The sequence below is a fragment of the Rattus rattus genome, chromosome 2 (assembly GCF_011064425.1).
Source record: "Rattus rattus isolate New Zealand chromosome 2, Rrattus_CSIRO_v1, whole genome shotgun sequence".
Classification (NCBI taxonomy): domain Eukaryota; kingdom Metazoa; phylum Chordata; class Mammalia; order Rodentia; family Muridae; genus Rattus; species Rattus rattus.
In genome coordinates, this window is record NC_046155.1 from 118,831,504 (window position 1) to 118,843,580 (window position 12,077).

The window sequence follows — 12,077 nt, forward strand, 5'->3', positions numbered from 1 at the left end:
GGTAGTATAGCCATTTTCACAATATTACTTTTTTTTACAATTCATAAACATCATTTCAAAAGCTGTTTTACCTTTATGCTTAGATCAAAAACCCAGCTAGAATCTAGTTTTGTGTAAGGTTAAAGAGTTAGATTCATTTTGTTTGTGTTGATATCCAGTTGACCCACCCTGTGTGTGTGGGTGGGGTGGGGTGGGGTGTGTGTGTGTGTGTGTGTGTGTGTGTGTGGTGTTTGTTATTGGGAATTGAAATGAAGGCCTTACCTTTATTGCTGAGTAAGTGAACTACCAATGAACTATACCCACTCTGTGTATATGTGTTTATGTATATGTGTATGTATTGTATGTATGTATGTTATGGGTTGCCTTATATTTTTAAAACCTACTTCAGTAAGTATACTCAAATGCTTTAACCTCTCTTCTAGCCCACCACCCACCAAAAATAGTAAATATGTATGTGTGTGTGTGTGTGTGTGTGTATAAAATATGTATGTATGTATATATGTATGTTAATAGGGAAAAAGATTTGGACCTGTTTAAAAATAGTTTTGTTTTTGTTTTTGTTCTTGTTTTTTTTTTTTTTTTTAGAGCAAATCCAATCTGTGTTTTCAGGATATCAGCAGTTCAGTTCACACACATCAGCAGCGGTAGCTTGCTGGACACCATTTACAAATCAGCAACAACTGTTCTATCCAGACAAAACCCAGAGGCTCTGCCAATTGTCCCATGTCCATGAAAGCAGCAGAAAGTCACCGGAACACCACCAAAATTTCCTCAGTGCATTTTTCTCTGTACAGTCAAGACAAATGCTGAGCAACAAGAAATGACAAGGCCACCCCATACCAATGTCATCCACTCAAACATCCACTCTAGTAACACATCACATGCCCTTTTCCAGAAAAACACCACGTCTGTTCTCAGCAAAACATCCTCCTGTGTGTCTGCTTAAGTAAAAACATCCTCTCATAAGAGTTTCCCCCAAAATCACATGACACAACTGAGTCTCCACAAAACCCCAAACTTTCCACTTCCATTTTATGTACACATGTAATATGTGTACATATATTACATATGTACACAGACAATGCCTTACATAGGCACAGGAATAGTCTTTTGTTGCACAGGTGACAATCATCTGGTTAGAAAGAGTCTGTTCTCGGGCAGGCGACAGTTCAGCAGTGAGTTTGCTTGTCATGCTTAACAACGTGAGTGTGACCTCGAGTCCACATGGTGAAAGAAACAACTCCTGCAAGATGTCCCCTGACCACCAATGTGCACCATGGCATATGTGCACCCCCACACCTCCCACACACATAATTATAAAAAGAAATAACCTGTTTGTATGTAATGGTGGCTTGATTGGCACCTCTGAAAACTTTTTCTCACTTTCTCCTGCTTCTCGTATTTCTACCATCTGTGTGGCTTTGGGATAGAGTTAGTTCCTTTGATCTTTCCGTTTGTGGATATAGTCTCAAAATGGGGAAAGGAAGAACAACTGTTTTGAAAAAACATCCTCCGTCAGCCCATTTCACAGTAAGTTTACACAAAATAGAGGTACAGATTCTGACCCAGGCGACCTGAAACAAATCCTGGCTTTGCTCTTTGTTTTCTCTGACTGTGGCCAACTGTGAGATTAGGCCTGGGAGCAGTAACAGTGCTGATTCATAGGGGTTTGTGAAATTTGGGTGTTGGTGGTGAGTATGTTGACATTTAGTTGTTTTGACTGTTAAAACATTGGCGCTGTGAACATAGTTGTATAAGGGTATACAGTCTGGTGGAGAATATTTCTGTATGGGAATCAGTTAAACTAATGACACCCAACATTTCTCTAAAAGAGGTTGGACTAACTTTCATTCCCACCAGGAGGGAATGCCTGCTGCTTGACATCCTGGTCTGTTACTCCTTTTCAGATAGCTACTTTTGCAGAGTGTAATAACACCATGTCTGGATTCTTGTTTGCTTGCTCTTTGTTTTTGAGGCAGGGTCTTAGGTAGCCACCACTCAACCTCAGCCTCTGAAGTGCTGGGATTACAGGCACCACAGGCACAGTTACATAACTGGTTTTGTATTTTCTGATTGCTGCTTAGGTTGGACATCTTCAGATTCTTACTGGCCATTTGAAATCTTATTCTGTGCCATACTTATGTGGTCTTTATGCATTCTTACTGGGAAAATAAGTTGTGTAGGCATTCTAATCGATTCTGTAGTGAATTTGTTAGATGTATGCAGTTACTCTTCCAGTTTTTGGCTAATATCTCAGTGAACATGTTATTTATTTTAAGGTAATTCCAATTTATTGATCTGTATAGTTAGCATTTTAACTTTATAGCTAAATTTTGTCCTTTCCAAGTACCTAAATATTGGTGTTATCTTTGAAAAACTTTGATTTTTCTTTTAATTAATGATATAGACGTTACTTAGATTTCTTAAGATTTATTTTTATGTATATGTGTGTCTGTGATTATATGGCACATGTGAATGCATACCCATAAAGATCAAAAGAGGGCATCTGATTCCCTGGAGCTACAGTTAACATGCAGTTATGAGCTGCCTGCATGAGTGATGGAAATCAAACTGGTCCTCTGCAAGAACAAGAAGTGCTCTTAGCCACTGAGCCATTTCTTCATATCCACTTGCATTTTTGTTATTTCTTAGTTGTTTGCTAGTATGTAGAAAGATAAGTCTTTTGTACATCAACACTAAGTCAACAATTTTGCTAAGTTAACTTATAAATGCTAATAATTACTACTACTACTTTATAGATTTTTCCAGAACATACATGCATCATACATAACATACATACATAGATTATAATTTAAGTTCTTTTTACTCATTTAGCCTTCCCTCTTACTCTCTTGTAATCCAAGGTTAACTAGAAATGATAATAGGAGCATTATTGTGTTTTGTAGTATTGGGGAAGAGTGATAGGTGTTGCTAGTTTGAGCATTTTACTAATAGGTATGCTAGGGTTTGTGTATATTCTTTAAATTATTAAAGAAAATTTCAGTTTTCTGAATGGGTTTTTAGAGAAAAATTATGAATTTTTTTGTCTTGTTTTCTTGCAGACAAGAGTTTTAGTATATATTTCGGGCTGGCTTGGAGCTGGCTAGGTAGCCCAGCTTGGCCTTACGCTCATAGCATTCTTCTGGTCTCAGCTTCCCTGAGTCTGTAATTATAAGTGTGAGCTACCATGTCCAGCTAATGAATGGAAATTTAAGTTACGTTAATTTTTTGTATGTCACTTTAGTTTTATGCTTACTTCTAGGGCTGGGTTCTATTTCAGTGGTAGACTACTTTCCTGGCACCCAAGTTCAGTCTCCATTATTGAAAAAAAATCACTAGAAAGCAAATTTAAATTAACCAGTCAACATATTTTTACCTCTATAAATGTGTGAATATTCAGAAAAGAATAGCAAAATAAAAACAGATTTTCATCCCTTTCATTCTTCATAATATATTTTACTTCAGTATGTTGCTAAACTTGATTTTTGTACATGTTGTCCTTCGGAATTTTATGTCCATGCACTTGAGAGATTATCTTGCAGTTGCCCTTAATGTATTTTTAATGCCAGTCTTGTTAGCTTCTTGAAGCAAATTAGAAATTTGTTTCTTCTAAGGGTTTCTATGTTAAAAATTGATGTAACTGCTTAGGTTTGACTGAATTTACTGGTGAAACCCTCTGGGTATGCATTGCTTTTTATTTTCTAAGGTAAAAATTTTAAATTATAGATTACATTTTTTAAAAAGATATATAAACATTAAGACAATGTATTCTAAGTTTTGGTAAGCTGTGTATTTCTAGGATTGTCTCTTTTAGATTATTAAGTCATTGGTATAAATTTCATGTGCTAGCTTCTTTTAATCTTTTTAAATGTTTTATTCTTGTGAATGTTTTCCTGAGATATTGTTAAAATTTTAAAATAAGATCTTGGCTTTGGTTTCCTCCATCTTACGTAGTTAAGTGGGATAGGGGCAATCATTGATTTGAACATTATTGGGTTTTTCACAATTACTATTTTTTTCAAAGATTTATTTATTTATTTTATGTATATGAGTCCACTGTTGCTCTCTTCAGACTCACCAGAAGAGGGCATCAGATCCCATTACAGATGGTTGTGAGCCACCATGTGGTTGCTGAGAATTGAACTCAGGACCTCTGGAAGTACAGTCAGTGCTCTTAACCACTGAGCCATCTCTCTAGCCCCATCATTACTATTTTTATGCCTAATGTTCTTAATGATTTTTTTAAATTATCAGTTTGAAAGGTTCTAAATTTTATTACTGCACAAACACCCTAATTTAGACACGAGCAAGTCTCCAGGTTAAAAAAAATTGAGATCCATCCAGTGGGACTGATCGACAACCACAATTCAGTATAAACCCTCAGTCTTACACTGTGTGAATCCGTACAGACCCAGCTTCGTTCTCCTCCAGTGTCTCCTCTTAGAGTTGTACCTGATTTTGTTAGCAGTTTTCATCCGAATCCACTGAAGGATAGGATGGTTTTGCTTTTGTTTCTTGGCCAAGAATTGCTTGATTCTGAAAGTCTTGTGAGACAACATGGCGAGAAGCCAAATCAGGTGTAGTGTGCATGAGGGCGGAGGAAAGGAGAAGAGCTAATGATTTCTTTCTTTGGACTTAATACATTTTAAAATATATTTTAAATTTATTCTCTCCTGTAATGCATCCCAACTACACTTTTCCCTTCCTCTATACGTTCCACATCCCCTTTTCTCCCCCAGATCTACTCCTCCTCAGTTTCCCTTGGAAAAAAAAAAAAAAAGCAGGCCCCAGATACTAATTGAACACAGCATATCAAGATATAAAAAGGACGGGGTTGGGGATTTGGCTCAGGCCCTGGGTTCGGTCCCCAGCTCCGGGAAAAAAAAAAAAAAAGATATAAAAAGCCTAGGCAGTGGAAGGAAAGGGTCTAAGGCCGGCAAAGGATTCAGAAAGCTCGCGCACTCCACTGTTAGGAGAGAACAGCTAAACAACCGTAATGTGTGCAGAGGACCCAGTGCAGACCCGTGTAGGCTCCAGGACTGCTGCGTTAATCTCTCTGCACCCTTCCTATCAGTCCTGCTCTGCTGGTTCTGTGGGGCCTATTCCCCTGGTCCTCAGACTTTCTGGCTCCTACAATCCTCCTCTCCATCTTCCACAGAGTTTCCCAAGCTCTCCATAATGTTTGGCTACAGGTCTCTACATCTGTTCCTGTCAGTTGCTGGAGGGAGCCTCTCTGATGATGATGTGACTTTGATTTCAGTTAATGTGAGGATTTCTCGTTCCCTCCCCTTTCCTTCAGATAACATTTTTTAATGATGGAATAAGACCCTAACATGTATATTTGTCACATTTTCTTTATCATTTATCCATTGATGGGCACCTAGTCTCATCCTGTAATCCAGTCATCATGAGCAGTGCAGCAGTAGACATGAGTGCAGATCTCTAGAATAAATAAGCTACATTTGAGTCGGGTAGGGTAGGGTTTGCAGTGGTGTAGCTGGATCACATAAAGTGTTTTGTTTTGTTTTTCCTCTGGCTGTGGTGTTGCGTGTGCATGCTTTGTTTTAGGCATGATCCACTCACCTTGTATCTAACTGGCCTAGATCTCACATACCAGGTTGGCCTTGTACTCAGAGATTTCCTGCCTCTGCCTTACAACACATGCAGCCCTCCTGGCGCTTACTATGTTGTTGTCGTTTGAGACAAAGTCTCACTGGGTAGCCCAGGCTTGCTGCAACTCAAGATCTTCCTGTTGCATTTCCTCAAGTGCTGGGAATATCTTCAGATACAGGTTTTAGTTTTGGCGTGTTTTTCATTTGTGGTGTTATGGGGATGCCACAAGAAATGACCACTCAGACATTTAATTTATAGTCAGTTGAAAGTCTTTATTCCAGCCAGCTGGGACTGTATTCAGGTATTCAATGAGAATCCAAATATAGCCCCAAGCATTTAGAACAAGAGGCTTTAAAAGGCGAAAAGCACATTCTGGTACCTCACTTTGTAGCTGCAGATTTGCATATGCAGGTAGTTTAACAGAAACTAAGATGAGCAGTTAGCTGGAAGGGAAGGTTTGCACAAGCAGGCAGTTTAAAATAAGATGATAGCTGGGTTGCTTGGCCTCAGTTATTGCAATAGAATCTGGTAATTCTTCACAGGATTCTCCATCAGTTTAATCATAGATTAAGTTCTAGTTAAACCTGAAATGGCCTCTGCAGGAAGAGAAGATGGAGGAATCTCTGCTCTCTTGCCCTGTCACACTCGCCACTGGCTCTATGGCCATTAGTCAAGCATTAACTTTCCTGTTCTGGAGGAGCATAGTTGGTCCTAAGGACTAGTAGCTTAACTTGAGTTTGTTCTCTGTTTTATGTAGTTAGCCATGCAGTTGAGGATCCAGGGTCATTAGCCTGATCAGAGTAAGAATCGACAGTCTAGCTAACACTGACAGCCACATAGGCAGCCATCAGGATCGGGTAAGCAGAGACTGATACCAAGTAACTATGTTTCCTTTCGTTCCTTTGAAGTTTTCTCTAACCATGGCAAGGTTTTCCTTAGTTACCACTGATTGGCTAGCAATGAAACAAGTTTCTCCTAAAGGCCAGGCAAAGTTTTCCTTGTTTCATAAAAAGGTGGTCTAACCTTCAGTTCCATAGAACTTCCTCTTTGAGGAAGCCAACTTGACTCTCCAGCCTGGAAATAGAATTCTCTAAATTGGCTAGGTCTAAATTTAGCTGGGATCTAAGTTTCCTGGAGTTTTGGTTCCCAACAAGGCTAAGGTGCCTATGGCTGTTACACCAGATATTCTTGTCTCTCCTAGGACTGAGACCGGAATTGGGACTCATTTGATCTTAATCAGGCCAATATGAGTTCTCCTCTTCTACATTATGGGCATATGCTTGGAAGATAACAGACCAGTATACGTAGAATGTGGCTTTCCAGGTGGCGCATTTTAGTCAAACCGTTAGCACAAGCAAGCCATGTAGTTTGAGGACATGATGCAGGCACATTGTCCTTGACAGCTCAGCTCACCACTGGCATGCATAAAACAGAATTCCTGAAGGCCTTTTTCTAGCTGGTCTTCTCTACAAACTGATTTCCTGACTCTCGTCTTTCTCCTCGACCCATACTGTTCTACCCCTGGAAGGAGGTATAAGACAGCAGAGATCCATCTGAAAGGCAGAGCTTCCCGTCCTTGCTGTTTTGAACTTCCATGTCCAGGTGTGACACTGATGTGTTAGCACAGGTTAGGAAACTCCGGTCACTCTTATCTTTAATGGGTCTGAGGTCTGAGCAACCACCCCTCACTTGTCATCCTCACTGGCCTTTTTTCAAGGGATGACACCAACTACTTTGACAGCAGTTGGGGTGGTGAGGATGACAAAGTAGAGTTGTTTCCAGACAGGTTCCAGGGTCTGTCTGTTCAGAGATTCTTTTTATCCAAATCCTATCTCCTGGCTGGAACCTGATGGGTGAATTCAGGGGTGGGAGATGGCAGGAATCCCCTCATAGTCTGGTCAGTGGCCTTGCCAGCTTCCTGAGAAGCCTGCAGGGACTTAAGGGAGTAATTAGACATTTCTGCCTGGGGAATATCTCAGAATTTGGAGAGGATAGGAAGATGACTACCAAACATAATTTCAAAAGGATTAAATTCTTCGGGTAAGGACTGCATTGGGCCCTGAGAAGGGCAAAGGGAGGAGGTTGACCTAATTTTTCATAAGTTTTCAGGATCAAGTTGGTCAGAGTCTCCTTAATAGTTCTGTTCATCATTTCTATCTGACCTGAGCTTTGTGACCATAATCATAGTGTAATTTCTAATTAATATTTAATACCTAATTTTTAGACACTTTGGCTATGAAGGCTAGGCCATTGTTGTACTGCTAGGGGCAGTCCAAACCTAGGATTATTTCCTGAAGTTTCTTAGCAACTATTGGAAGAGCCTCTTTTTGGGTCGGGTAGGGCTCCACCCATCCTGAGATGGTGTGTACAAATACCAGCAAATATTTATAGCCAAAAATAATAGGCCATATTTTAAAGTCCAGCTTTGAATGTTCCCAGGCCCATTTCCCAAAGCCCAGATCTCTTGCGGGATCTTCCTTCCTGCTTTGGGGTTCACCTGAGCCCAGATGGCACATCTAAAAGTGGTGTCACTAATCAGGCATCCCAAATTTGGAGTGGTCTGAAGACTTCAGCAGTTCTGTGGCCCCTAGGTTGGGTGGCTTGGTGGAGATCCAAAACCAGTTGCCTTTTCAGACTCTGTCCTGCAGCATCCACCATCTTTGCTTCTGCTGTGTGGCCAGTTCTTATTTCTCTCAGTCAATTTTGCCTTTGGGTGCATTCTGGGCAGTCTGCTAAGGGATCCAGCAGGGGTACCAAGATGAGAAGAGGCCCCATTTGTTCAAGGGTGTCTTTCCTGGTTGCCAGGTCAGTCTGTCTTTTGCTCTGTCTTCTGAGGAATTACCCCTTTGATTCCAAGAGGGCTGAGATTTCTTCTCTGGTTTTGATTTATTTCCTGCCGAGGTTAGCAATCCTTTTTCCCTGTGTAGAGCCCATGGGCTATGGTGAAAGGACATGGCTTTTGGTGTATATGGTGATACCCTGTCTTTCCCCAGCACAGTGCATAACTTTATCTTGGATTATTTCTGCTGCTCCTGCATACCTGAACCCATCTTGATGAAACTGCTCTCCCATCTGTGGCTAATCTCTCATCTGGTGTCACTGGTAGGATGTCAGTAGGTCAAACCTGATAGACCAGATCAGGTCAGTCATCTCAAGACAGTCATGCTAGGAGCCCGTGAGTCATCATCTGGCAGGAGTCTGGCAGGGTTGAGAGGGCTGATATCTTGTGGAATCAAATGTAGCATTGATCCAGAGGCAGGACTTGGTATGGGGTCACCTAAAAGTTAGACATCCATCTCTCAGAGCTTGGGCATAAGACTTCAGAGCCCACCCTCACAGTGATTCACTTCTTCCAACAAGACCATTCCTACTCCAACAAGCCCACACCTCCTAATAGTTCCACTTTCTATGGGCCAAGCTTATTTAAACCATCACAGGGAGGGGAGGGAGGATTTGCAGGATTCTGCTTTTTTTTCCCCTATAGCTTATGTATGTGATCCAAGAGACACAACTGAGGCTTCTAGGTTGTAACTCTTTACCTCAAGACTTGGAGGGCCTCTAAAAGGACTACTGTTGCCTGTTCACCCTTTCCCTCAGTGGTTGGAACTATGAAGAGGCTATCTATACACTAAAGCAGGATATTTTGTAGATGTTTTTGTTTAAATTCTACCAGATCTATACTTGGACCCTATCAAACAATGCTGGCAAGTCCCTGAACCTCTTTTCCTTGTCTATTTACCCCATTTCTTTCCTTGTTTGCTTCCACAAGGGCAGCAGTTGCCTCACCAGGAGAGTTTCTTTTCCTACCTGACTTTGCCTGAATCTCAGCTGTTATAAACTTTCTGAGTAATTTCCAAAAGCTGAAATATAAACATCTCTACAGTCCCTCTAATTTCTGAAGTTTGCTCCTTATGTCTGGAGGAAACTATATGATAATGACAACATTTGTGGCTCCCTGGTTTCTGGGGCAGTTGGATCTGTGGGAGCAAATGCCTGATATGTCTCATAGAACTTTTCCAGAAACCCCGTGGGTGATCATCAGGTCCTTGAGTAATCTAACCTACCTTAGATGCGCTGGAAGGTCTTATGACTGCTGCTTTTAATTCCCCCAAATTATTGGCCGAAAAGGCTTCTAATGCCCTCTTTACCTTAAACCAGTTTCCAACAAACTGATAAGAGCCTGAGGCTTCTAAGAAAATGGAGGCTTGGGGGACTTTCTAATTATACATGGCACTGGTAGAGAAAAGAACATAAATCAGGAATAGGAAGAAATTTGACTCCCCCACCCCCCAACTACTTAGAGAGCACACTGCTTGGGGAAAACAGGACCAAGACTGAGTGGGAATCAGGCAACTAAACAGCCTGTAAGCAAGCAAGGCCGAGGCGAGGGTTAAGGGGGCAAGCAGGCCAGTTTTCCCTGGAGTGTAGATGCGGGAACAGATGGAGGGTTGTTTTGTTTGGTTTTTAGTTTTTCTGGGGAACTTGGCTGGGCCAGGATTTAAGTCCTCAACACGAGGTGGAGGGTCTTGCATCAGAGACAGCCCTTGGTTATTACAGAGAAACTGGTGGCTATTGCCACTGGTATTGCCATAGCAACAGCAGCATCCAGCCACACCGGGAAGGGAGAGGCACCACAGCATAAGGGCAGCCCAGTGTGGCCTGTGAACATGCAGGAAATTGAGCATTTCCTGGAGCAGTGGGTTAGCGAACTGAATATTCCAGGGCAGCGTATTCCTCCTTCCTTCTTAGATACGTTTCTCCAGCCAGCAGAACTGATGGAGAACAGAGATAAAAGGTACACATTCATACAGAGACACAGAGTAAAGACGGTTGGGAGTGGCCACACACTCATGCGCCCGAACAGAGCAGGAGAGTCTACTGATTTCTCACACGGAGCCTGGGCGTAGACTCTATGGTTGTGTCCAACCTCCTCTCTTGTGTCGTAACTAGATGGCATCTCTTACAGACAGAACTAACCTCTGGAGGTTTTCAGACCAGATGACTTTTGATTTACCTTTTGTTTTCTTTGGGGTGGTAGTTTTTCTTTGGGGTTTTCTTTGGGATACCTCCAGACTCATCAGCAATTAGAGAGGATTTTTTTTTATGGGTCCCTGGAACATCTCAAGATGTGTATCTCCCTAAGAGACATCTACAAGTGGTGCACATTTCCCTGCTCCTGGGGGTAACCAGGTCCTTAAGTGCAGAGGTCTAGTTTTAGGGCGTCTCACTGGGGCCTCCAAAATGTTACGGGGATCCCACCAGAGATGACCACTCACAGTCTGTAGCCAATTGAAAGTCTTTATTCCAGCCCAATATGACTACACTTAAGGTATTTGGGAACTCAGTATAGCCCCGAAACATTTAGACCAAGAGGCTTTTAAAGGTAAAAAACACATCCTGGTATCTGCTCTGCAGTTGCAGGGGGAGTTTGCGAAGGTGGGCAGATTAGCAGAAGCTAAGTTAGCTAAGGCACCTTGGCGTCAGATCCTAGAACAGAATTGGGTAATTTTCCATAAGATTCTCTATTGAAGAGATGAAACTCGAGTTAAATTTGAAATGGCTGCAAGATGGAGGAACCTCTGCACTTGCTTGATTTTCATAGTAGTTGCTTTGAGGGTGCCAGAGTGCAAGTGGGAGACATGGAACTGTACTGTTGTTCACCTCTCCTGACATAGGAGGAAACTGAGGGTTTCTCGCCCATTGGTATTTTTTTTATTACTTTTTTAAAAAATTTATAGTTGTTGCCCCTCTCCTGGTTCTTCATTCCATTCCTCCTCCCTGTTGTCTCCAAGAGGATGAACCTTCCCCTCCCCCAACCAGACCTCCTCACTCCCTGGAGCCTCTTGGGTTAGGCCCATCTTCTTCCACTGAGGCCAGACTAGGCAGTCCTCTGCTATATATGTGTCTGGAGCCTTGGACTAGCTCCTGTATGCTGCCTGATTGGTGGCCCAGTGTTGATGAGAGATCTCAGGGATCCACCTTAGTTGAGACTGCTGGTCCTCCTATGGGATCCTCCTCAGCTTCTTCCAGCCTTTCCCTAATTCAGCCACAGGGGTCCCCAACTTTAGTCCTGCTTGTTGGACCTCGTGGACAGGACATGAGACTCCTGTCTGTAAGCACATCATAGCATCAGTAATACAGCTCCTGTCAGCCCACCACAGCATCAGTAATAGTGTCAGACCTTGGAGCCTCCCCTTGAGATGGATCCCAGGTTGGGAGGGTCACTGAATCTTCTTTCACTCAGTCTCTTCTCCATTTCTGTCCCTGCAGTTCTTTTAGACAGGGACAATTCTGGGTTAGAGTTTTTGACTGTGGAATGGAATGGCAACCCCATCCCTTACTTGATGCCTTGTCTTTCTGCTGGAGGCAGACTCTACATGGTCCCTCTCCCCACTGTTGAACATTTCATCTAAGGTCCTGAGAGTCTTACCTCCCAGGTCTCTGGTACTTCCTAGAAGGTCTCC

At 42.2% G+C, this 12,077-nt stretch overlaps 2 protein-coding genes across 6 annotated transcripts in view; one reads left to right on the forward strand and one right to left on the reverse strand.

The window, feature by feature from the left end:
- The window catches only part of Cpeb1 (cytoplasmic polyadenylation element binding protein 1), a 103,765-nt gene that overhangs the window by 24,622 nt on the left and 67,066 nt on the right, over positions 1-12,077 (forward strand). The window lies entirely within an intron of this gene.
- LOC116894745 (60S ribosomal protein L39-like) lies at positions 4,368-4,559 on the reverse strand. Its single transcript, XM_032896421.1, has one exon. It carries the CDS (start codon positions 4,557-4,559, stop codon positions 4,368-4,370), a length of 192 nt encoding a protein of 63 aa, XP_032752312.1.